The 27,685-nt window shown below is 42.8% G+C and overlaps 1 protein-coding gene across 7 annotated transcripts in view; it reads right to left on the minus strand.

The window, feature by feature from the left end:
- LOC114681544 (zinc finger protein 60-like) overlaps window positions 1–27,404 on the minus strand; it is a 51,531-nt gene extending 24,127 nt beyond the window's left edge. Inside the window, exons 1-3 of one of the 7 annotated variants that reach the window (XM_037200979.1) lie at window positions 27,262–27,404; window positions 1,757–1,808; window positions 650–776 (exon numbers count right to left, since the gene is read on the minus strand). In XM_037200979.1, coding sequence (XP_037056874.1) covers window positions 650–776; window positions 1,757–1,789 — 160 coding nt within the window. In that variant the 5' untranslated portion in view covers window positions 1,790–1,808; window positions 27,262–27,404. Of the gene's footprint in view, window positions 1–649; window positions 777–1,756; window positions 1,809–9,318; window positions 10,060–27,261 lie in introns of those variants that run through there. The other 6 variants (XM_037200981.1, XM_028855088.2, XM_028855087.2 and 3 more) reach the window with 6 other exon arrangements.
- Between the last annotated feature and the right edge of the window lie 281 nt (window positions 27,405–27,685).

Genomic DNA, 27,685 nt, shown 5'->3' on the forward strand with positions numbered 1-27,685 from the left:
GAAACTAGAGCTCAATGAGAGGATCTCCAAGGGGTGTGGAAAAGGCAGATGCTTCATGAAGCTCCTGTTTTCAACACAACAAATCTCTAATTGTTAATTTGAGAAGAAAAACTCAGCTACTTCTTTTAAAATTTTATTGATTAAAACCTAATTTAAGTGTATGTGAGTGTCTGTCTGCATGTATGTCTGATCACTACATGTGTGCATGGTGCCCATCAAGGCCAGAAGAGGCCATCAGATGCCTTGGAACTGGAGTTATCGATAATTTTTGAGATATCTTATATATGGTGGGAATTGAACCCAGGCTCTTGCAAGAGCAACCAGTTGTCTTAACCAACCTATCTCTCTAGTTACTGATTCTAGTTATTTGTTTCCTTATTTATTTCATTTAGTTTGTTGTTTAGTTTTGTTTTAAACTGGGCCTCACCCTGTAGATTAGGCTACCCTAGAACTCACTATGTACCTGAGGGTGACCTTGAACTCACAGAAACCATCCTGCCTCAGTTTTCTGAGTAAAGGAATGACAGCCATGGGCCACCAAGACCAGCTTCAGCTACCACAGAAAAATGGCCCTGTCTTTTCATTCAGAGTGAGGAAAGCCAACAGTGTAGAGAGCACATCCCCTTTTCACGGGGACAGATGGCCTTACCCACTGTGACGAGGTTGCTGTAGGTCTCCAACATCATGTCCCTGTATAAGACCCTCTGAGAAGCATCCAGGCAGGCCCACTCCTCCTGAGAGAAGTCAACAGCCACATCCCTAAATGTCACTGACCCCTGAAACCACAAACACAAGTAGAGTGAAATTGGGGAAGCGTTCAAGATGGAAAATCAGAGGGGAAAGGACTCAAGAACAGGAAGAAGACATGGAAATGTTCAAAGTACCTGACTGCACGAACTCCCCCAGTAAAGGATGACAGTACGCACCCTACACATTCAATAAATGTGCATTTCCATTCCAATCACACCCTTCAAGTTATAGCCCAGAAGAGAGAAATGTCACTGGGTTCAGTGTAAAATGCTAAGAAATAGTGTGAGTCCTTGAGTTTATTATGGTATCAGATTATATCATAAAGACTCTCTGTCACAAGAATGACTTTTGTAAACTATGTAAGAGAGCATAAACTATGTAAGAGTCCATAAACTACATAAAAGTCCTTATTACTGGCATATTAGATTCAACCTTTTATGACCTCTTCAAAAAACAAAAAAGTAGAAAACAAAATGGCACCTACATCTCAGGTCTTCCTGGACTCTGGAGACGACAGTCCCCACCCAATCACAGCCTGGATGACCTTCCCCTCTCAGCACTGAACTCTCTCTTAAAGCCCCTCAAGCAGGCCATCTCATCACACACATGCACCAAGGCCTTTCACTCTCAAAGCCTGTGTCATCAGCCTGAAAACACCGAAGATGTCAGTCAGGATTCCCAGTGCAGTCAAAGGAGACCATCACCTCAACGTTCTGAAACCCCAAAGACCCTGCTTCCCTGTGGACTGTCACCTCCTCTGCAACGACAGTCCTCCCTGACCACAGACCAAGCAGAAAGCAGATGTGCAGGGATGCATTCAAAGAAAACTCCAGAACCAGCAGGAAGGAGCCCCAGACAGGAAGTGCTCTGACCTTCCAACCCTCACTGTAATGGGGCAGACTGGGCTGGGGGATTTCAGGTCCTTAAGAAACTTCAGGAAAGAAAGAAAGTAAAGAGTCACCTAACCTGAAAGTCACCCTATATAAAGAGACAAAGGTCAACTTACACAGACCATGTCTTGAGAACTAGAGCTGGCCATCCTTCTTCAGGATCCTCCCCTGGGGGACAAAAAGAAAGCCTTTCAATGGATTGTGACTTGATGTTCCCAGACTGACTTAGGTCAGCATGATTTCATCGACTACTTTTATATCTCAAGCATCCCACTCACACACTCCTCTCCCACTGCTCATAGCCTCCCCCATACAAATTAGAAGCAGACAGGAGTTTACACAAAGACGATTCTGTCCTAACCCCAGACAATCCATTGCATGAGGGCTCAGTGTGGATGTGCAGAGCATAAGCATGACTGTCTTTAGTTCCTCCAGAAGATGCCAGCAGAAGGGATCCCATCTTCCATGCTGAGATCCAGCTAGCCCTAGACTGGGCCCCTCCTTCTACTGTAAGCAGATCTTCCTACTGGAATCCCATCTTTCAGGGCGGACAGGGGTAACAGCAAAGCTGGAGGGTCTGCAGCTGCAATCCTCAGGCAGCGTTCAGTATCCATACCCACTTTGAGTGAATGGGATAGTACACCATGGAACACTTTCCTGAGTGCTTTCCCTCAGATATGATTATGGCTTCCATTGTATAAATTAAACTGTAATTGTCTTTAAAAATTTTTATTAAAAAAATTTTATTAATCAATTCATTAATTTCTTAGCCCAATCATAGTTTCCCTCCTCCTTCCTCTCCTTCCAGTCCTTCCCTGAATCTCCCCCACATGCCCCCATCCACTCCTTTTCCCTTCCCTTCAAAAACATTTAGGCCTCCCATGTATATGAGCCAGCCATGGCATATCAACTTACAGCAAGACTAGGCACCCCCTCTCCTATTAAGGCTAGATGAGGCAACCCAGCAGGAAGAAAGGGTCCCAAGAGCAGGCAACAGAGTCAGAGACAGCCTCTGCTCCCTCTGCCAGGAGTCCCACAAGAAGACCAAGCCACACAACTGCAGAGGGCCCAGGTCAGCCATGCAAGTTTTCTGGTTAGTGGTTCAGTGTCTGTGAGCCCCATGAGACCAGAACAATTGACTATGTGTGTTTTCCCATGGTGCCTTTGGTCCCTCTGGCTCCCACAATCCTTCTTCCACCTCTTCCACAGGATTTGAAAAGGTATGCCCAATGTTTGACTGTGGGTCTCTGCATCTGTTTTCATCCATTGCTGGGTGAAGCCTCTCTGATGACAATAGGGCTAGGCAACGATCTATGAGTATAGCAGAATATCATTAGGAATCATTTCATTGACTTCTTTTCTTTTTTGGCAGTCATGTTTGGTTCTACCTTAGGTGCCTGGGCTATCCAGCCTCTGGGTCCTGGCCCTCCAGGTAGTGTCAGGTGTGAGCTCCCTCTCTTAGTATGGGTCTCAAGCTGGACCACTACTCATTGGGTGGCCACTCCCATAATTTCTGTACCACCTTTGTCCCAGTGTATCTTGTAGGCAGGACAAATTGTAGGTCAGAGGTAATGTGGTTGGGTTGGGGTTCCATTCCCTCCACTGGAAGTCTTGCCTGGTTACAGGAGATGGCTGGTTCAGGCTCTGTATCACTCATTGCTAGGAGTCTTAGCTTAGGATCACCCTCATAGATTCCTAGGAGTTTCCATTGCACTAGGTTTCGAGCTCATCCCAGAGATGCCCCTGATTCTAGTTGTCTTTTCCAGTACTCTCTCCCTCCATCCTCCCCTGATCTCTCCTGGTCCCATGCCCACCTCCCCATCCAGACCTGATAGAAAAAAAAGTGGGGAATACCCTTGAACGAATTGGCAAAGGAGACAACTTCCTGGACAGAACACCAATTGTTCAGGCACTAACGTCAACAATAAATAAATGGGACTTCACGAAACTAAAAAGCTTCTGTAAAGCAAAGGACACTGTCAATAGGACAAAATGGCAACCTACAGAATGGGAAAAGATCTTCACTAACCCCACACCTGACAGAGAGCTGATTTCCAAGATATATCAAGGACTCACGAAACTAGACACCAACAAACCAAATGATCCAATTAGAAAACAGGGTATAGATCTAAATAGAGAATTCTCAACAGAAGAATCTCAAATGGCAGAGAAACACTTGGGATGTTCAACATCCTTAGCCATCAGGGATATGTAAATAAATGACTCTGAGATTCCATCTTATACCTGTCAGAATGGCTAAGATCAAAAACACAAGTGACAGCTCATGCTGGAGAGGATTTGGAGCAAGAGAAACACTCCTCCACCTCCACTGCTGGTGGGAGTTCAAACTTGTATGGCTGTACATCTTAGAAATTGATATGGTGGTTTCTCTGAAAATTGGAACTCGATCTACCTCAAGACCCAGCTACACCACTATTGATCATATACCCAAAGGATGTTCTACATTACCACAAGGACACTTTATCAACTATCTTCATAAAAGCTTTATTTGTAATAGCAAGAACCTGAAAAAACCTAGATGTCCATCAGCCGAAGAATGGATAAAGAAAATGTGGTACATTTACACAATGGAAGATTACTCAGCTGTTAAAAGCAATGGCATCTTGAAATTTACAGGCAAATGGATGGAACTAGAAAATATCACCCTGAATGAGGTAACCCAGACTCCATAAGATAAACATAGCATGTACTCACTTAAAGGGGAATATTAGTCACAAAATAAAGGATAACCATACTACAATCCACAGACCCATGATTTTTACAAAGATAATTAGGTACAAAACATTCTGTCACAGGATGTGAGTATGATTTGTTTCATTTTTTCCCATAATTATGGGATATTTCGCCCAAAATAATATTAAATTCATTCCAGGTGTCCTAAGTCTTAATTCTGTAATTGGATTTCTCAATCTCAGCATGTTGACATAATTATTCTGTGTTGAGGTGTGCGGGAGGACTATCTTGTGCTCTGTACAAACTTCGGCAGCACTCAACCTCTACACACAAGATCTGAGAAGCACACACATCCTCAGAACTCCCTACAATGTTGGCCTAGGGAGCAGCCATCACCAAATGGGGAACCAGTGCTCTAGATCAACAGGTCTAAGCCTTGGTTTAATACACTTTGATACTGTTTGCTTCCTCCATTTCCCATGCAGGGTTTACAGGCATGTACCACCATGCCCAACTCTCAAGTACACATTTGATAATCTTGTAAAATTAAATATTTTTGTCTCCCCACAAAATTCATGTACAAATTTTCCTTCTTTCTTAATTCTTCCTTCCCTTCTGCCTCTGCATACAGCAGGCTAGCCAGCCTTCCAGGAATTCTCTTGTCCCTCTCCCATCCTGCAGTAGGAGGGCTGGGATTAGAGACATGCACTGCTGCATCTGGCATTGCATAGTTTCACGCTGGCAAGCACTGTACCACTGAGCCATCACCCCAGCCCACATTTATACATGTCTGCGATGGTTCAGGGTGTGACCTCATGACATTTATGACTGCCTTTGTTTCATGAAGCTTGTGATCCTGAAGGCCAACAGGAAGTCCTGCTAGTGGTGGTGACATAGGTCTATATTTCCAGCACTGGGCATACAGAAGGAGAAGGCTTGCTCAAAGTCCCAGGCTAGCCTCTCTAGTCAGTGCTGCTGGCAAAACTGAATATTAACATTCAGGAGAATGACATTAGACCTTCAGTCACACCACATGCAAAGTCAACTCAAAACAGATTAAAATTTAAGAACTGAAACTGACACAACTAGAAAAAAATATACAGGAAAGCCTCTATGACACTGGACGTTTTGGGTAGCACTGCAAAAACACAAGTAACAAAAGGAAAATGGACAAATCAAACTAAAAACTTTACACAGCAGAGGAAACAATCAGGAGAAGAGGGATAATGTAGAGCATGGGAGAGAATATTTGCAAACTGTACTTCTAATAAGGAGTTAACATCTAAACTCCTTCACAGCAAAGGACGCAGAAAATTCAGAAACAGAAGAACACAGAAATAGACATTTCCCGACATGGAACATCAATGTGGCCTATTAGAGGTTAATGAAAAATAAGCATCAGGGAGATACACATTAAAATCACAATGAGAGGGCTCCTCATTCCTTGTAAGATAGTCAATTACCAGGGGGCTGGAGAGATAGATGGCCCAGTGGTTTAGAAGACTTGTTGCTCTTGCAGAGGACCTGGGTTCTGCTGTGGGATGGTCTGTATGTCAAATTGCTCTGATTGGTCAATAAACAAAACACTGATTGGCCAGTGGCCAGGCAGGAAGTAGGTGGGACAAGGAGAGAGGAGAGTTCTGGGAAGCAGAAGGCTGAGGAGAGACACTGCAGCTGCCTCCATGACCAGCAGCATGTGAAGATGCCGGTAAGCCACAGCCACGTGGCAAGGTATAGATTTATAGAAATGGATTAATTTAAGATATAAGAACAGTTAGCAAGAAGCCTGCCACGGCCATACAGTTTGTAAGCAATATAAGTCTCTGTGTTTACTTGGTGGGGTCTGAGCGGCTGTGGGACTGGCGGGTGACAAACATTTGTCCTGACTGTGGGCAAGGCAGGAAAACTCTAGCTACAGGGTTCAATTCCCAGCACCTACATGGTGGCTCATAACTGTCACTACAGGGGATTTAACATCCTCTTCTGGCCTCCTTGAGTAGCAGACATGCACATGGTACACATACAGACATTCAGGCAAAACACTCACAAGTATTAAAAAATGAAATAAATAAATCTTTTAAAAGAAGTGTCCATTATTAAAAAGAAAAGATAATGGGGGTAATGTGATGGAAAAAGCATATTACTGGAGGGAATGTAAATTAATACAGTCATTATAGAAAACAATACTGTGGATCATCAAACAATTATAATTAGAACTGTGACATGATCCTTCCTTCCTATTACTGAGTAGACACATACAAGGGGAATCAAATCAGTACCTCAAAGAGACATGTACACTCCCACATTTATTCCAGAATAATTTACACATCTGTGATATGCCATCCTACCAAAGGATGAATGGACAAAGCAAATCCAGAACGAGGTTCACGGACACAGTGCAACAATATCCAACCATTTACTACAATATGGGTGAACATGGAGGAAAACAAGGGAAATAAGCTAAAGACACAAAGACAAATGGTGAGGCTGGAGAGATGGCTCAGAGGCTAAGAGCTGGGATGGCTTTTCCAGAGGTCAGGAGTTCAGTTCCCCGACAGCTCACAATGCCTGTAACTCCAGCTCCAGTGGATCCTTTACATCTTGTCTCCGAGGGCACCTGTGCTCATGCACATATAACCCCACACACAGAATTTAAAATGAAAATAATTAATCTTAACAAAAAGACAAACACCCACCAACTCACTCGTGCCGAATCTGAAAATGTTCTATCACAAGAACAAGTTAACTGGTGGGTAATGGGGGTGTGAGTGGCTGAGGTAATGGAGGTGTGAGTGGCTGAGGTAATGGAGGTTGAGTGGCTGAGGTAATGGGGGTGTGAGTGGCTGAGGTAATGGAAGTGTGAGTGGCTGAGGGAATGGAGGTGTGAGTGGCTGAGATAATGGAGGTGTGAGTGGCTGAGGTAATGGAGGTGTGAGTGGCTGAGGTAATGGAGGTTGAGTGGCTGAGGTAATGGAAGTGTGAGTGGCTGAGGTAATGGAGGTTGAGTGGCTGAGGTAATGGGGGTGTGAGTGGCTGAGGTAATGGAGGTGTGAGTGGCTGAGGTAATGGGGGTGTGAGTGGCTGAGGTAATGGGGTGTGAGTGGCTGAGGTAATGGGGGTGTGAGTGGCTGAGGTAATGGAGGTTGAGTGGCTGAGATAATGGAGGTGTGAGTGGCTGAGGTAATGGAGTGTGAGTGGCTGAGGTAATGGGGTGTGAGTAGCTGAGGTAATGGGGGTGTGAGTGGCTGAGGTAATGGAGGTGTGAGTGGCTGAGGTAATGGAGGTTGAGTGGCTGAGGTAATGGAGGTTGAGTGGCTGAGGGAATGGGGGTGTGAGTGGCTGAGGTAATGGAGGTTGAGTGGCTGAGGTAATGGAGTGTGAGTGGCTGAGGTAATGGAGGTTGAGTGGCTGAGGTAATGGAGGTGTGAGTGGCTGAGGTAATGGAGGTGTGAGTGGCTGAGGTAATGGAGGTGTGAGTGGCTGAGGTAATGGAGGTTGAGTGGCTGAGGTAATGGAGGTGTGAGTGGCTGAGGTAATGGGGGTGTGAGTGGCTGAGGTAATGGAGGTGTGAGTGGCTGAGGTAATGGGGGTTGAGTGGCTGAGGTAATGGGGGTGTGAGTGGCTGAGGTAATGGAGGTTGAGTGGCTGAGGTAATGGAGGTTGAGTGGCTGAGGTAATGGAGGTTGAGTGGCTGAGGTAATGGAGGTTGAGTGGCTGAGGTAATGGAGGTTGAGTGGCTGAGGTAATGGAGGTGTGAGTGGCTGAGGTAATGGAGGTGTGAGTGTCTGAGGTAATGGAGGTTGAGTGGCTGAGGTAATGGAGGTGTGAGTGGCTGAGGTAATGGAGGTGTGAGTGGCTGAGGTAATGGAGGTGTGAGTGGCTGAGGTAATGGGGGTGTGAGTGGCTGAGGTAATGGTTAATGGTTCTGAAAGACTCAGAGAGTAGACATTAAGTGTGCTCACTTAAACATGTGACAGGTAGATTGAGACATCCCAAAGGACATAAAGACTCCATGTATCATTGCCACAAAATTCAAAACATTTAATCTGAAAATTAAAAGAATTCTTCTGTACATTAGTACATTCACTTTCTTTTACTTTTTTGTTTGTTTGTTTGTTTTTGTTTTTTGAGACAAGGTCTCACTGTGTAGCCCTGCTAGCATGGCACTTGCTATGTGGACCAAATTGACTGTGAACTCACAGAGGTCCTGCTGCTTTGGCTTCTCAAGTGCTGAGATTCAAGGGTATACCAGAAAGCCTCGCTTTTTTTTTTTTAATTTTTTTAATCATTGTTTTAAAAATACAACCAGTAATAACGTTATTTCTAACACTCCCTTTTACTACAGAAAACCCAAAATGACCACATGAAGCAACAACAAAAACACATCAGGCCCTTGTTATACGGCTGGCACTGCACTAACAGGCTTCACAACAGTCATCCTAAGGTACACGACAAGGCTAGATAGCCTTAAGAGGACAGAACCAAGGCTCCAACCCGGACACACAGATCCACATCTCCACATTCAACCACAGCACTGCACGTCTGGATCTGGCCAATATTACCCGTTTCCACACACAGACACCCTGAAAATCACTAGTTCTCAAAGATGCCAAATTTAGTGCTATCACTTTCCCACTCCTGAAATCCTCAGGAGTGAACAGAAACCACCTTTAAAGTTCAAAGGCCACCTGATGTGCGATGTCATCAAAATGGTTATCGATTTACCAAATCGGGGTTTGAAAGCGCTAACGCTAACCTCTGGAGGTTCCTATCTATCTTGGGCAAATGGAGTGATTGTAGAGAGAAGACGTCAAGGATCTCTGAAACGATTATGCGAATATTAAGTGGAAAGGGAGGGGACAATGTAAGTTAAGGGCCACAGTGGCGGAGGTATCAATTTACATCTTCCTCCTTCACTTACTGACAATTCTATATTCTAAAACTACAACCTCGTTCCTCAAACAGGAAGAAGGAGCAAACTCACTCTCGAATCTTAGAAGTGTAGCAGTAACGTTCGCATTCTTCTCCAGGCCCTCATTTGAATAACGGCGGACTCGGGGAGCCCGGGCAAGCATGAGATCCCAGGCTGTGCATCCGAGCGAGCGCTCTCCTTCACTCCCACAACACTCCCGACGGCTAGAGCTCCGAGAAAGTTATGGACTCCACAAGCAGCTGCCCTCCTGGGCGACCCTCGGAGGCGCTTCCGGCCTCAAAGGCTCGCCCCAAGCTCCAGTCTGGACCTCAGGGGAAGCTTCCCTCAGACTCCGTCCCTGACCTCTCGTTACTGAAGCCTGGTCCTCTTCTTCAGCCCTGTGGCCCTGAGAGAAAGCAGGAGCAGAGAGCGACTGGCAGTGACCCAGACAATGCAGAGAGCTCGAGGTGTCCACACACGCACGGACACACACGTGTCACTGTCTCTACACACTCACACACATGATGGTGATCCACCCACCCCACCGTCCACACCCAGCCCGCTGGCTCCCGCCTCACTCAGTGGAGAATTACGCCAAACAGCAACTTCTTACTCCCACCGGGAAGCTAAGAGCTTCCGCAGTAGCGAGACCACCAGTTACTTCCGGTGCGGTGGACCCTGGGAAATACAGTCTTCTGAGGCATTATCCCGGGAAACCCTCCCGCTTCAGAGAACTCCCAGCATGCAAGTTGGGCAGCCCCTCTGGGAGCTGCACCCAGTGGTTTGTAGGAGTTCCCACGGGTTGCGCGCTTAAAGCGTAAGCTCCCGGGTGTTCTCCAAACGTACTTCCGTGTTCTTCGGGTAATGTATTTTCTCTCCTATGGAATGTACAGACGAGCCTAAGGTTTTTTGTTTTTTTTTTTTTTGAGACAGGGTTTCTCTGTGTAGCCCTGGCTGTCCTGGAACTCCCTTTGTAGACCAGGCTGTCCTCGAACTCACGTAGATCTGCCTGCCGCTGCCTCCTGAGCGCTGAGATTAAAGTTGTGAGCCACCACTGCCCAGCTGAACCCAAGTTGAAAGTGCAGAATTGGAATAAAATCAGATCGAGACATAACTGCTTTGATTACGCTTTGATTCCACCTCGCTGTGCGATGGTAGGGACTATGATACATTTCAAAAGACAAAACTACAGAATTGTTTGGTTTTAAAGGTGGAGAGGACGGGCAGGTTACATCAGAGACTTCAGAGAGCCATGTGTGCTGGACCCTTCCTGGGCTCACCGTCCCTGCTGTCTAGATTAAAAAATGTGACTGAGGACCACATCGAATCTATTGATAGAACAGTCCATTAGACAGTGCTGTCGAACCTCCCATGGTGAAGGATGAGTGAGTGAGTGTCTAGCACGTGAAGGTGTCCTGAACACATACAAACGTTCACTTCGCTTTTGTAGAAATAAACCTACTTCTGTTGTAAGGTGACAAGAACGAACTTTCAAAATCTCTTTTGTTGTTTCTTATATTTACACAAACTTCTTTTTATTCCAGAACGTGATAGAAAACGAATGTCAAGGGAATAGAGGATCCTTGTAATACCACTGATTGATTTAAGTTGTATCATAAATGATCTAAACCTAAAGTATAAAGTATAGATTGTCAGATTAGGTTTGAAAATAAGCAGACTCAACCACGTGTTAACTACAGAAAATATGTTAAAGGTAAGTACTCTAGCAGATTAAAGTGACCATCCTCACAATAGTCAAAAGAAGACTTAATCAAGGCAGGCCAGGCAGTGGTGGTGCATACCTTTAATCCCAGCACTCAGGAGACAGAGGCGGGTGATTGGGTGGATCTCTGTGAGTTCAAGGATAGCCAGGTCTACAGAGTGAGTTCCAGGACAGCCAGAGCTGTTACACAGAGAAACCCTGTCTCATAAAACAAACAAAAAAATCAAGGCAGATTTAGGGACAAAGAACATTGCCAGTGATAATAAAAAGGGCAATTAATCTGGTGAAAATAAACTTGGCTGGGCGTGGTAGTGCGTGCCTTTCATTCCAGGCAATGGGGAGGCAGAGACAGGTGGATGTCTGTGAGATTGAGGCCACGTAGGACTATCTACTGAAACCCTATCTAAAAAAACTAAAATAAACCTATAGTACAATCCTAACAGCAAAGCTTCAAAACATGAAGGAGCAAAAAAACCTGCTATAGTAATAAGGAACGATAGCTAACTCCATAGTCACATTCAAACAATTTCAATCTCAATAATTGACAGATCAAAACCAGAAAGCATATCAGCTGTGAATGCTGTCAGAATCAGAATTGAGACAATTAAATTCTATTGGAATTAGGGGGCCTTGAAGGGAGCCCTTTCTTGTACACGCAACTATGGCAAAGGTGCCCATTACCTGGAGATAATTCTGTTGAAAGCTTAGGGTTTTGTTTTTGTTTTTTTTTGTTTGTTTGTTTTTTGTTTGTTTGTTTGTTTGTTTGTTTCGAGACAGGGTTTCTCTGTGTAGCTTTGCGCCTTTCCTGGAACTCACTTGGTAGCCCAGGCTGGCTTCGAACTCACAGAGATCCGCCTGGCTCTGCCTCCCGAGTGCTGGGATTAAAGGCGTGCACCACCATCGCCCGGCTAGCTTAGGGTTTTTGAGAAACACTAATACTTTCTATATTTCTACACCATTGGGGGGGGGGGGCGGCTTTTGGAGACAAAGTTTTTCCATGTAGTTTTGGTGCCTGTCCTGGATCTCTCTCTGTAGACCAGGCTGGCCTTGAACTCACAGAGATCCACCTGGCTCTGCCTCTGAGTGTTGGGGTTAAAGGCGTGTGCCACTGCCACCCAGCCACCAATTTTAAAAATTAAAGACTGTGTCTATTTTAAGATATTCCACGGGCTGATTGTCAGAGTAGAGACTGCAGGTAGGGGGTGCCCATCCAGACCCAGCTGACTGTTTCTGCAAAGCTTTCTGTTTTGTTCTTTCACGGGATTTGGGGTCGTTTATAAACATTCTTCGTTTCCTGTCACGCCAGTGTCTACCAGTCTTCCTTTCTCTTACAGTGTCGTTTCGGTTGGTCTGGGTCATCTTTCCTGTGTGCACAGTCTTTTCTTACTGCTATCGCATGTTGCTCATGGAAAAATTAGATAATTGCCTCCCCTTTTCTATAGCTGCTGTGTGCAATTTGGGGGAGCTGAATACATAACAATGAAGATTAGTGTGCGCCATAAACATTTTATTCCCCCTGTGGTTCTGCCCACCAGATCCCGCCTCAGCTCTCAGCCCTTTGTCTCCCATTCTGTGTGTGCATGTCATCAGTTCTCTTCAAAGATGCCCCTGTATCTCTTTTCAAATATCCTTCTCTCCTGCTCTACAGGCGGTCATAGCCTCGTGTTAGAAGCCCCTCCATTCCCTTCTCACTTCACACCTACCCTCTTCTCGATCGCTGTTGTGTGAGTGAGTGAGCCACCTCTCTCCACAGGAGCATTGACTTCCATGCTTGTCATAGTCTTATGTGGGTTCTGCTGTTTGTTTTTGTGTGGTTTTTATTTGGTTTGCTTTGGGTTTTTTGAGACAAGTCTTCTCTGTGTGGACCTGGCTGTCCTGGAAGTTATTCTGTAGACCAGGCTGGACTTGAACTCAGAGATCAGCCTGCCTCTTTCCCGAGTGCTGGGATTGAGGCGTGCGCCACCACCTCCCAGCTGGGTCTTCTGTTGGAACGGTCAGGCAGCAATCTAGTGAACAGTGAGCATGCCTGCTGGAACTGAGGCGCCTGAGCTGCTGCCTTTCTTCCCGTCAGGGCTGAACTCCTCCTGATTCCCCTGACATTCTGGACAGCCTGCAACAGGCTTCGCTGAGCGCTTCATTCTCTTTCTTTTCAGTTTTCATGTGTGTACGGTGTTTGCCTATGTGTGAGGAGTGGCGTGCATGCAGAGGAGCACAAGCAAGAGACCAATAATACAAGGAAAAAAATCCCTAAACAATGCAAAACAAAACAAAAAGTTCACAAAAATACCATTGAATTTATTTTGTGTTAGCCAGCTACTTCTGGGCACGTGGACTCCCTGGTGTATGGTTTGTATACCCAGTGAGACTCCATTGGTGAAAACTGATTTTTCCTTTGCCAACAGGTATCAATTATAGATAGTTCATTGGTTAGGGGTGGGAGTCTGTGTCCACTTTTCTCTATCAGTGTTGAGACGAGGTCCGGTTAAACCTATGCAGGCCGTGTGTGTAGTGCATGGACTCTGTGAGTTGACAGGTCGGTCAGTCCTGTTGTGTCTGGAGGACACTGTTGCCTTGGGGCCACCCATCCCTCTGGCTCTTACAGTCCTGCCTCCTCTCCTGCATAGATCCATGAGCCCTGAGGGTTTCTTGTGTTTTTGTTTGCTTATTTTGCTTTTCTTTCCCAGCCTAGCCTGGAACTCATGATGTATGACCCAGGCTTGCCTTAACTTTCTGGCAGTTCTCCTGCCTCAGCCCCTCAGATTCTGGGATTAGAGGCAAAAGCCACCACACTTAGCTTTGAACTTTAAAAGAAAGGGGTCTCTGGATTGTATTTGCGTCCAGAACTTTTCTTCTAGACACTAGACCCCTCGGGGCTCTGTTGCTGCTGCTGCTGGAACAAAGGTAGAGTCAGGTGCATCATCCCAAGTCCCCACATTTTAACTCTCAGTGTCCTGTGCCCCAGCCCCTGTAGGAAGTACAGGAAAACTTTCCTTCCAGTCACTTCTGGCAGCATCCTGGGGCAGGCTCTGGAAACTCAGTTAACATGGACAATTAGTGTGCTGAGAAAAAGTTGTCAGGGGACTTTTCTTGTGGACCTTGTCACTGAGAGCAGAAATAACACAATGATCACAGGTCCAGAGAGAGACAAAGTTGGGGAAGCAGTACCTATAACTAAGGGCTCATCATTCCCTCCAGTGATGAGTCTGGTAGCCCCCAAGCCTGGCTTCCTGGAACAGAGGTGTGTTCAGACTTGTGGGGGAGCATGCTTGCAACCCCAATGCTCGGGACGTGGAGGTGATAAGATCAGTAGCTCAAAGTCATTCTCAGCTACATAACACATTGGCCCTTACCTGGATGATGATACATAAAGTGTGGAGACATGCCCCAGATGTCCGTGAACCTGAATTCAATAAGCCTTGCCATTCATTTATATGTAAAAGTTCTGTGTGGGCCAGGAGGGAAAATATCAACATTTGTGAAGCTTCCTTAGAGTCAATGGCCTGGGGAATGTCAGGGAATGTCATATTATTGTCAATTCTGATTCAAATCAATGTAACAGGCCCTGGAATAAATGCAGGCCTCCTTACCATAAAGGCATGTGTGCTTTTCAGCATCATCAGATCTCAGACCTATTTTGCAATAGTATTCTTAGGTCTGAGTGTGGGACTCTGATATTTGACACTGGCTGGATACCAGCTACTATTATACATATGCACCTGGCCATGGACACTATGTTCCAGAGAGTCTAAAAGTCCTGAAACAAAGAGATTGGAACAGGGCAGAGCTGGCACGGGGTCAGTGGTTTGCACAGGATCACTGGGCAGCCCAGGGTAAGTGGCTGGCACAGGCTACTGGCCAACACAGCATCAAAGGGTGTAGTCATTTACTAAAATCTCGAAGAACTGAGTTTGTGGACATTAGGGAAGTGTCTCCACACTCTCTACAGCAGCCCATTCAAGGCCTGTCACCAGCCACAGAGTCCTCCTGTCCAGCTCATGGCTGCTGCTGTTCCTCTGTGTAGAAGAATATGGATCCTGCTTCTCCTTTTTTTTTTTTTTCTATGTGTTGTTTTGGTTTTGCCTTGAAACTCTTTATAAGGTTTAATTTGGAATTCTCTTATCCTTCCCAAATCATTCAAGTCACTTGACAGTTGTTTCATTTTTCATACTGAATGTTATGGGTCTGGGCTTGTTCAGAGATTCACCAGTCTGAATATTAAAGTTTGTTTTAAATAAATAAGAAGCTTTATTAAAGTTACTTAACAATGCCACCTCAGAGACTCAGAATTCTCTGGATGTGGCCCCAATCCATACAGGGTTAATAAAGGAAAAAAACCATGAAGTTGCACAGCTACAGCATATTGGGGTTCCAGTTGGGGAGTCATATCTTGCCTTTGTGTGGGCAGTGCCTAACTTCTGCAGCAGACATCCGGGAGATGCCTTGCTTATCTGCAGCAAGCAAGCAGTTTACAAAAGCAAAGCTAGAGCTAAGTTCCCAGGGCCCATTGTCTTGCGAGAAAATAGAGTCAAAGCTTCCAAGAGGCCCCTCTTGCTCATGCAGGATTTTTTTTTTTATCAGTTTTTTATGGGCTCCACAACCTTTTATCTACCCTCAACCCCATCTTAACACTTTCCCTAGATTCCATTTTGATGTTAAAACATCTCTATAATATACTGGCTGACCCAATTTAGCAGGTTTTTTCCCCACAATTCAATGTCTTTTCAGCAGCTGTTATCCGTTTCATAGCATTTACAAAATTGGAAGTTAGTAAACATTATGCAGTCTATCTTTGGAGAGCTTCATATGCCCCTTCTGTTTAGCAAGCATCTTCTTTAATGTGCAATTAGATCTTTCAACAATTGCTTGTCCTGTAGGACTATGTGGTATCCCTGTAATGTATTTTATGTTGTAATGTGCAAAAAAATTGTTTCACTTTACTGGAAACATAACCAGGAGCATTATCAGTAGAAAAAATGGAAAGAGAAAGAATTAAAAAGGAAAAATTTCCAATAGAAAAAGAGGAAAGAAAAGTAATTTCCCAATAGAAGAAAGGAAAATGATTAATTGTGGACCTATGGTACTGCCCTATGATGGAACTGAGGAATGGCTGCCTAAGGTCATAAGGACACCCCCACAGGTGTTCCCAATCACTATGCAGCAAATGCCTGCCAATAATCCATATCCTCAAGATTATGTTCAGATTAATTGGAGACCTACAGACATGGCAGATCTGAAAAGATTTAAAGAAGCAGTGGTGGCATATGGGATGCATTCATCCTATGTAAGACAGGTTTGAAATAACTGGGTTACTCAGAATAGAGTTATTCCACAAGACTGGAAGGACCTCATGGCAGCTATACCAGAAGCTGGTCCTCAGTTACAATGGCTCGCTTGGTGGAGAGAGGAAGCAACAGCCATAGAACAGTGTAACCATACTAGAGGAGTGAATATAATAAAGGACCAATTATTAAGGAGGGTCTGTAAATAAATTGGTTGTGACTCTATGGGTTTGGTTCCAGGTTTTGGCACCAACAATGTAAGTAAATTTGTTGCAACCACTCTGGGGAAAGGTGTCCTGACTACCTGGGGATTCAGGCAACACCTTGAGCTGCTTAGGACTGCTCTGACGGCTGGAACTGCAAGGAGACACTTCAACCATGGAGGGCGAGGTATCCTAGACACCTTGAGCTGCTCAGAACAACTGCTCTGCCCTGAAGGTGTCCTGGACACCTGGAGCTGTTTAGCATAGCTCTGACGGCTGGAACTGCAAAGAAGCAGCCCCACTCTGGAAGGAAAATTTTTCTGACTTCTTATGAAAGTCAGGCATGGAACTCCTTCAGCAGGGAATGGTATCCTGACTGTTCAAGAAAGTTAGAGTATACCTGGTGTGATGGGCGATGGTCTCCCTGCAGGATATAGGAATCCTGCTCCTCTCCTGGAGAGGTGCTACAGCTGAGCTTTGCTCAGCCCCCACTTAAGGGAGCTTCCTCGCAGAGCTCGGCTTCTCTGGCCTAAGATGTTGCTTCTTTTGCTTCACTCTGCAAAAGGTGAAACCCCTACAGAAATGTACAATCTCCTCTGACTCTTTTTCAGTTCTCTCTTGCTCTGTCCACTGAGGGACGTCACAGCAAGGATCTTCTGTTCAGATCCTTCTTGCTCTGCTCTTTCAGCTCCCCCTTATTTTGTCCACTGAGGGATGTCTCAGCAAGGATCTTCTCTATGCCAGTGAATGAAGATCTTCACACCCAAAACTCTTAAGTCCAGGAGAGTAGCTACCTCTACAGCCTTTTTTAAAAACTGACCAGCCAGTTTAAAAAACTGGCAGGGCTGTTTACAGAGGATGTCTTGGAGGGGTGGGGTCAACCAGAGATTGACTTGGAGCCCAGGGTTCTACTGTTCTGCTCTGTGATTGGTTGATTTTACAAGTCAGTTGGACAGGAGCAGAGATGTCTCTGATCTGACTGAGCCATCTTCCCATAGTTCTGGGCTCCAGGGACAGGGTGGGTTTCTTTAGCCAGCCCCTTTTCCCTACAGGGTTAGTATGCTGATTTACAAAGACAGGTACAGTTTGATAATGCCATTAGCGTGCAGTGTTGTTTAGTGGCTTTAGGGGGATACAGACAAGGAGTCAGGAAAAAGAACTAACTCCACAAAAATCACATAAAGTGCAGGGAAGCCTACACTGACTTTTTTTTGCAAAAATTAACTTCAGCAGTGCACAGAGAAGTAGTTGATGCTGATGTCAGTTGATACACAAGGTAGTTCATGCCTTCTCCTTTCCTTTTCTCTCTCTTTTTCTTCTCTCCTCAGACCCTACCCACTTTCTCTCCCCCCCTCATTTATGTTAATAAAATTTCCCATGTGGGTGCCATGTTTTCATAGTTTGAAGTCTCCTACTATTAATGTGTGGGGTTTGATGTATAATGTAAGCTTTAGTAATGTTTCTTTTACAAATGTGGGTGCTTTCGAATTTGGGACATAGATGTTCAGAATTGAGACATTATCTTGGTGGATTTTTCCTTTGATGAATATGAAATGACCTTTTCTATCTCTTTTGATTATTTTTGGTTTGAAGTTTATTTTGTTAGATATTAGAATAGCTACACCAACTTGCTTCTTAGGTCCATTTTCTGACATTTTACTCTGAGGTAATGGCTATCTTTGACACTGAGGTATGTTCCTTGTATGTAGCAGAAGGATGGATCCTGTTTTTATATACATTCTGCTAGCCTATGTCTTATTGAATTGAGTTCATTGATATTGATATTAATAACCAGTGATTGTTAATTCCTGTTATTTTTTCAGAAATTTTTTATTAATTTTACATACCAATCACAGATCCCCCTCTTCCCTCCTCCCACCCCTCCAGCCTCTCCCCCTACCCACTACCCATTCCCACCTCCTTGTCATACAAGTCTTTTACTTACTTAGAGTTACCCCAAGGTATTTTATATTATTTATGGCTATTGCAAAGGGTGATGTTTCTCTCATTTCTTTCTCAGCCCATTTATTGTTTATATATAGGAGGACTACTGATTTTTTTTTTGAGTTAATCTTGTATCCTGCAACATTACTGAAGGTGTTTATCAGCTGTAGGAGTTACCTTGTAGAATTTTTTGGGGTCACTTATGTATATTATCATATCATCTGCAAATAGCAAAAGTTTGAATTCCTCCTTTCCAATTTGAATTCCCTTGGTCTCCTTTGTTGTCTTATTGCTCTAGCTAGGACTTCAAATACTATATTGAGTAGATATGGGGAGAGTGGACAGCCTTGTCTTGTTCCTGATTTTAGTGGAATCGCTTTGAGTTTCTCTCCATTTAACTTGATGTTAGCTGTCAGCTTGCTGTAAATTGCCTTTATTATGTTTAGGTATGTACTTGTATTCCTGATCTCTCCAAGACCTTTATCATGAAGGGGCGTTGGATTTTGTCAAAGGCTTTTTCAGCATCTGATAAGATGATCATGTATTTTTTTTTCAGTTTGTTTATATGGTGTATTACATTGACAGATTTTCATATGTTGAAGCATTCTTGCATCTCTGGGATGAAGCCTACTTTATCATGTTCTTAAATTTGGTTTGCCAGTATTTTATTGAGTATTTTTGCATCAATGTTCATGAGGGAGTTTGGTCTGTAATTCTCTTTCTTTGTTGCATCTTTGTGTGGTTTGGATATCACGGTAACTGTAGCCTCATAAAAAGAGTTTGGTAGTGTTCCTTCTGTTTCTATTGTATGGAACAATTTGAAGAGTATTGGTATTAGCTCTTCTTTGAAATTTTGGTAGAATTCTGCACTGAAACCATCTGGTCCTGGGCTTTTTTTGGTTGTGACTTTTAATGGTTTTTTTGGTTGTAAACTTTTAATGACTGTTTCTATTTCTTTAGGGGTTATAGGTCTATTTAAATGGTTTATCTGGTCTTGATTTAATTTTGGTATGTGGTACTTATCCAGAAAATTGTCCATTTCTTTTAGATTTTCCAATTTTGTGGAGTACAGGTTTTTGAAGTATGATCTGATGATTCTCTGGAATCTCCCATCTCCAGACTGACAGATCAGGTCTCTAGCCCCTAGGCCCTACCCATTGGAGTCCCAGAGACTAGGCAGCTACCTTTCCCTGCTCCCCCACCAACACCCCCCCCAATAACAAAAAAACAAACCCCTACGAACCTAACAACCACTGAAACCATAAGCACAACCTACACCAACTGGGAACAACTGCTCCCAGAGACAACCCACTAACACTGATTTGACTAAGCTGCTCCCAAAAAACAGAGCCCAACAGCAACAATTTAACCAAGAACTCCTAGTGAACCAAAACTAAAAATTAGAACAAGAGAGGCACCTTCAGATACAGACACAGCCTGCACCAAGCAGAGGAAGAGATGAGTAGACGCCAGTGCAAAAATACAGGCAACAACATAAAGACCTATATGGCAACATCAGAACCTAGTGACTCTACACCTGCAAGACCTGAACATACCAAGACAGAAGAAACAGAAGAAATAAACCCTAAAAATGACTTTAAGAAGATGATAGAGGCCCATAAAGAAGAAATAAAAAAAAAAATCCATTAAAGAGGAAATAAAAACTTCCCTTAAAGAGGAAATGAAAAACTCCATTAAAGAGGAGATAAAAAATTCCCTTAAAGAGGAAATAAAAAACTCCATTAAAGAAGAAATAAAAAATTCCCTTAAAAAATGGAAGAAAAAATGAACAAAAATGGGAAGAAATCAAAGAAAGCCAAGAAAAAGTAATTAAACAGATGAAAGAAATATTCCAATATCTGAAAAATGAATTTGAGACAATAAAGAAAACACATGCTGAGGGAATGCTGGAAATAGAAATCCTGACTAAACGAACAGGAACTACAGAAACAAGCATAACCAACCGAATACAAGAGATGGAATAGAGAATCTCTGACACTGAAGACACAATAGAGAACATAGATTCGTCAGTCAAAGAAAACACTAAAGACAAAAAAGTTGTAACACCAAACGTCCAAGAAATTTGGGACACCATGAAAAGACCAAACCTAAGAATAATAGGGATAGAAGAAGGAGAAAAATACCAACTCAAAGGCACAGAAAATATATTCAACAAAATCATAGAAGAAAACTTTCCTAACCTAAAGAAAGAAATACCTATAAAGATACAAGAAGCTTACAGAACACCAAATAGGCTGGATCCAAAAAAAAGTCCCCTCGCCACATAATTGACCCGTCCAGCAGGCCAGGTTATTAGGTAGGACCCGAGGAGGCACCTCCTGAAAAACCAATGGGGGCGAGAGAGAAAGGAGACCAAGCGCGTAAAAAAGACAGAGTCAAACTGAGTTGCATCAAGGTCTCGTATATTACAAGGGGAAGCAGGTTTATATATGCCAGTAGATAGGAGAAATGAATAGGGGAAAGGGTGGGGGGAATGAAAGTTTGAAGAATAGGGTCCAGGTGAGGTCTCTGAAGAATAGAATCAGGGTGAGGTCTCTTTGGTCCACTGCTTGTGCAACTGGCCAACCGAACATACTCCAGGAAGTTAATCAAAAAGTATATTAATCTATAGGTACATTTTGTGGTTTTTCCGGGAGTTATTGTTTTTGTAACTTAGTAATGGTTGTCAAGGTTGTAGTTACGTCAGATCATCCAAGCAAGAAAGGTCAGAGCACAGTCATCCAACTTTAGGCTCCCAACATATAATAATCAAAACACTAAGCATACAGAACAAAGAAAAAATATTAAGAGCTGCAAAGGAAAAAGACCAAGTAACATATAAAGACAAACCCATCAGAATAACACCAGACTTCTCAATAGAGACTATGAAAGCTAGAAGATCATGGACAAATCTTATGCAGACACTAAGAGACCACGGATGCCAACCCAGACTATTTACCCAGAAAAACTCTCAATCACCACAGGCAGAGTAAACAAAATATTCCAGGATAAAACCAGATTTAATCAATACCTGTCCAAAACCCAGCCCTACAGAAAGCACTAGAAGGGAAAAATCCAACCCAAAGAAGCTAAACACATCCATGAAATATCAAGCAATAGATAATCCCACACCAACATACACCAAAGGAGGACAACACAACACAACCACAAAAAATAACAGGAATTAACAATCACTGGTCATTAATATCCATCAATATCAATGGTCTCAACTCACCTATAAAAAGACACAGGCTAACAGAATGGATAAGAAAACAGGACCCATCCACCTGCTACATACAATAAACACACCTTAACTTCAAAGACAGACAATACCTCCGAGTAAAGGACTGGGAAAAGGCTTTCCAAGCAAATGGACCTAAGAAGCAAGCTGGTGTAGCTATACTAATATCTAATAAAATAGACTTCAAACTAAAATCAATAAAAAGAGATCAGGATGGACATTACATATTTATCACAGGAAAAATCCACCAAGATGAAGTCTCGATTCTAAACATTTATGCTCCAAATACAAAAGCACCCACATTCATAAAAGAAACACTACTAAAGTTTAAAACGCACATCAAACCCCACACATTAGTAGTGGGAGATTTTAACACACCACTCTCATCAAAAGACAGATCTACCAGACTGAAACTTAACAAAGAAATAAAGGACCTAACAGATGTTATGACTCAAATGGACTTAATATATATCTATAGAACATTCCATCCTAACACAAAAGAATATACCATCTTCTCAGCACCCCATGGAACGTTCTCAAAAACTGACCACATGCTTGGCCAACAAAACAAATCTCAATAGATACAAAACATTGGAATAACCTCCTATATCTTATCAGACCACCATGCCTTAAAGTTAGACCTTAACAACAACAAAAATTATAGAAAACCCACAAACTCATGGAAACTGAATAATGCCCACCTGAAACATCAATGGGTCAAAGAAGAAATAAAGAAAGAAATTAAAGATTTCCTAGAATTTAATGAAAATGAAAGTACAACATACCCAAACTTAAGGGACACTATGAAAGCAGTGCTAAGAGGAAAATTCATAGCATTAAATGCACACATAAAGAAGATGGAGCAATCCCATACCAATGAATTAACAGCACAACTGAAAGCTCTAGAACAAAAAGAAAGAAACTCACCCAGGAGAAATAGATGCCAGGAAATAATCAAATTGAGGGCTAAAATCAACGAAATAGAAGACAAGAGAACAATACAAAAAAATCAATGAAACAAAGAGTTGGTTCTTTGAAAAAATCAACAAGATAGACAAACCCCTAGCCAAACTAACCAAAAGGCAAAGAGAGAGCACCCAAATTCACAAAATCAGAAATGAAAAGGGAGACATAACAACAGACAACTAGGAAATCCAGAGAACCATCAGATCATACTTCAAAAACCTGTACTCCACAAAAATGGAAAACCAGGAAGAAATGGACAATTTTCTGGATAAATACCACATACCAAAATTAAATCAAGACCAGATAAACCATTTAAATAGACCAATAACCCCTAAAGAAATAGAAACAGTCATCAAAAGTCTCCCAACCAAAAAAAGCCCAGGACCAGATGGTTTCAGTGCAGAATTCTACCAGACTTTCAAAGAAGAACTAATACCAAGACTCTTCAAAGTGTTCCACACAATTGAAACAGAAGGAACACTACCAAACTCTTTTTATGAGGCTACAATTACCCTGATACCCAAACCACACAAAGATGCAACAAAGAAAGAGAACTACAGACCAATCACCCTCATGAACATTGATGCAAAAATACTCAACAAAATATTGGCAAACCGAATCCAAGAATACATCAAAACAATCATCCATCACGACCAAGTAGGATTCATCCCAGGGATGCAAGGATGGTTCAACATATGAAAATCAGTCAGTATAATACACCATATAAACAAACTGAAAGAAAAAAACCACATGATCATCTCCTTAGATGCTGAAAAAGCCTTTGACAAAATCCAACACCCCTTCATGATAAAGGTCTTAGAGAGATCAGGAATACAAGGAACATTACTAAACATAATAAAGGCAATTTGCAGCAAGCTGACAGTCACCATCAAATTAAACGGAGAGAAACACAAAGTGATTCCACTAAAATCAGGAACAAGACAAGGCTGTCCACTCTCCCCATATTTATTCAATATAGTACTTGAAGTTCTAGTTAGAACAATAAGACAACAAAAGGAGATCAAAGGGATACAAATTGGAAAGGAAGAAGTCAAACTTTCACTATTTGCAGATGATATGATAGTATACATAAGTGACCCCAAAAATTCTACCAGGAAACTCCTACAGCTGATAAACACCTTCAGTAAAGTGGCAGGATATAAGCTCAACTCAAAAAAATCAGTAGCCCTCCTATACACAAATGATAAAAGGACTGAGAAAGAAGTCAGAGAAATATCACCCTTTACAATAGCCACAAATAATATAAAATACCTTGGGATAACACTAACTAAACAATTGAAGGACTTTTTTGATAAGAACTTTAAATCTCTAAAGAAAGAAATTGAAGAAGATATCAGAAAATGGAAGGATCTACCATGCTCATGGATTTTACATGGTAAAAATGGCAATCTTACCAAAAGCAATCTACAGATTCAATGCAATCCCCATCAAAATCCCAACACAATTCTTCACAGACTTGGAAAGAAAAATACTCAACTTCATATGAGAAAACAAAAGACCCAAGATAGCTAAATGAATCCTGTATGATAAAGCAACCTCTGGAGGCATCACCATCCCTGACCCCAAGCTCTACTATAAAGCTATAGTAATAAAAACAGCTTGGTATTGGTATAAAAACCAACATACAGACCAATGGAATCAAACTGAAGACCCTGACATTAATCCATGCACATATGAATACCTGATTTTTGACACAGAAGCCAAAGCTATACAATGGAAAAACGAAAGTATCTTCAACAAATGGTGCTGGCATAACTGGATGTCAATATGTAAAAGATTACAAATAGATCCATATCTGTCACCATGCACAAAACTCAAGTCCAAGTGGATCGAAGACCTGAACATAAATTCAGTTACACTAAACTTAATAGAAAAGAAAGTAGGAAGCACTCTTGAACACATTGGCACCGGAGACCATTTCCTAAATAAAACACCAACAGCACAGACCCTGAGCACAACAATTAATAAATGGGACCTCTTGAAATTGAGAAGCTTTTGCAGGGCAAAAGAGACAGTCAATAAGACAAAAAGACAGCCAACAGAATGGGTAAAGATCTTCACCAACCCCACATCTGACAGAGGATTGATCTCCACAGTATATAAAGAACTCAAGAAACTAGACATCAAAATACTGAACAGTCCAATTTAAAAAAATGGGCTAAAGAGCTAAACAGAGAATTCACAAAACAAGAATCACAAATTGTGGGCCCCATGGGCCCCTGCCCCCGACTGTGAGTGGCTGCTGCCTTGCTTGCAGACCTTGACCAGATGTCCTCCCTATTCAGATTCCCTGCCAGTTTCCTTCTCACCTAAGGATCACCAGACATCTCACCAGAGGTTCTTTGTTCTTGTATCCTGTATTTGGTGTAAACAACTTAGATGCAAGAATGTAGAACATTCAGTAGCAGGTAGGGAACTTCTGCCCTCCAGGGATCATCTATTGTGCTGTAAGACTGTATTTTAGGTTTCCTCCCTCTTTCAATTAAAGGCATTTGGCATTTGGCATTTCAGCCATGGCAAATGACTGGCTGTCTCTTGTCTCTATTTTTTAATCCACAGCCCCTCGCTCAGACATGGTGAACGGGTATCAGTAACACGGGCGTTACCGCTACAACAAATGGCTGAAAGACATTTAAATAAATGCTCAACATTCTTAATCGTCAGAGAAATGCAAATCAAAACGACTCTGAGATACCACCTTACACCTGTCAGAATGGCTATGATCAAAAACACCAATGACAGTCAATGTTGGAGAGGATGTGGAGAGAAGGGAACACTCCTCCACTGTTGGTGGGAATGTAAACTTGTACAACCACTGTGGAAATCAGTATGGCGGTTTCTCAGAAAATTAGGAATCAAACTACCTCAAGACCCAGCCATCCCACTCTTGGGCATATACCCAAGGAATGCTGATTCATACCATAAAGATACATGCTCAGCTATGTTCATAGCAGCACTATTTGTAATAGCCAGAACCTGGAAACAACCTAGATGCCCGTCAGCGGAAGAATGGATGAAAAAAATGTGGTACATATACACAATGGAGTACTACTCAGCAGAGAAAAACAATGACAGCAAGAAATTTGCAGGCAAATGGATGGAACTAGAAAAAATCATCCTGAGTGAGGTAACCCAAACCCAGAAAGACAGTCATGGTATGTACTCACTCATAAGTGGATTCTAGATATAAAATAAAGAACAATCAGACCACAACCCATAGAACCATGGAGGCAGTATATATAGCATGGGGGTCCCTAGGACGACTGTGGCTTATAATAAATTTAGGTTTTACTCAATTATTGAAAAAAAAATGCCAAATGAATGGAAACACATGAACTATGAACCAAAGGCTGAGGGACCCCCAGCTGGATCAGGTCCTCTGAATAGGTGAGACAGTTGATTGGCTTGATCAGTTTGGGAGGCAACTAGGCAGTAGGACCAAGTCCTGTGCTCATTGCATGAGTTGGCTGTTTGAAACCTGGAGCTTACAGGGACGCTTGGCTCAGTCTGGGAGGAAGGGACTGGACCTGCCTGGACTGAGTCTACCACGTTGATCGCAGTCCTCGGGGGAGGATTTGCCCTGGAGTAGGTGGGAATGGGGGGTTGACTGGGGATAAGGGGAGGTGGTGGGAGGGGGGAGAACAGGGGAACCCGTGGCTGATATTTAGAACTGAATGGTATTGTAAAATAAAACAAATAAAATTTAAAAAAAAAAAAAAGGGATTATATGAGCAAGTGGGGGGGTGTCAAGATCATGAAGGGAAACCCACAGAGACAGCTGACCCAAGCTCGTGGGAGCTCAAAGACTCTAGACTACCAGCTAGGGAGCCTTCATGGTGCCAATCTAAGCCCTCTGCATGTGGGTGATAGTTGTGTAGCTTCATCTGTTTGTGGCCCCTGGCAGTGGGAACAAGATCTGTCCCTGGTACATTATCTGGTTTTTTGGAACTATGCCCTATGGTGGTATGCCTTGCTCAGCCTTAATGCATGGTGGAGGAGCTTGGTCCTGCCTCAACTTGATATGTCATGCTTTGTTGACTCCCATGAGAGGCCTTACCTTTTCTGAAGAATGGATGGGGGGTGGTAAAAAGGAGGTGGGGGAGGGAATAGAATGAGAGGAGGGAGGGGAAACTGTGGATGGTATGTAAAACAAATTTTAAAAATTTCATTAAAAAATTTTATAAAAAGAAGGTAAATGCATTTTTAAATATATAAATGGGGCTTTTGTTCCGACTAGTTCGTGGATGAATACTGAATATTAAGATAGAAGAGTCAGCATAAATTACATTTTTATTTCAATAAAAGTAAATGCTAAAAAGGGGTTTTTATATCAGTAATAGCTTTACAATGCTATTGTTAACTTTTTTTCCCACACAAGGACAGCTCTGGCTGTCCTGGAACTCACTTTGTAGACAAGACTGGCCTTGAACTCACCAAGATCCACCTGGCTCTGCCTCCAGAGTGCTGGGATTAAAGCTGTGCACCACCACTGTCCAACTTATTTCAATTTTTTTTAATTCAGAATTTTCTGCCAAAGTCAACTGTCTGCCTTGTTTAGGTTTTTTATTGCTATAAAGAGACACCATGACCATGGCAACACTTACGAACAAAAAAAGTTTAATTGAGGCACTTACTTACAGTTTCAGAGGTTCAGTTCATTATCATCATGGTGGGGAGTATGTTGGTATTCAGGGGGATGTGGTGCGGGAGCTGAGAGTCCTACATCTTGACTCAGAGGCAACAGGAAGTAGACTGACTCACTGGGAGGGATTCTGAGCATAGGAAACCTCAAAGCCCACCCTCACAGTGACACATTTCCTCCAACAAGGCCATACACACTCCAACAAAGCCACACCTCCTAATAGTGCCATACCCTATGAGTTTATGGGGGCCAAATACATTCAAACTACCACACTGTCATATAATGAATTTTCCATAAAATATTTTTAGCAGTCTATCATCTCAAAAAAGAAAAGAGAAAAGAAAAGAAAGGGTTCTAGAATTGCCAAAATATCTCTTAGTCTACTGGCTACACACAGCAGAAATTTAGAGGAATAAATTT

The sequence above is a fragment of the Peromyscus leucopus genome, chromosome 1, assembly GCF_004664715.2.
Source record: "Peromyscus leucopus breed LL Stock chromosome 1, UCI_PerLeu_2.1, whole genome shotgun sequence".
In the NCBI taxonomy this organism is placed as follows: Eukaryota; Metazoa; Chordata; class Mammalia; order Rodentia; family Cricetidae; genus Peromyscus; species Peromyscus leucopus.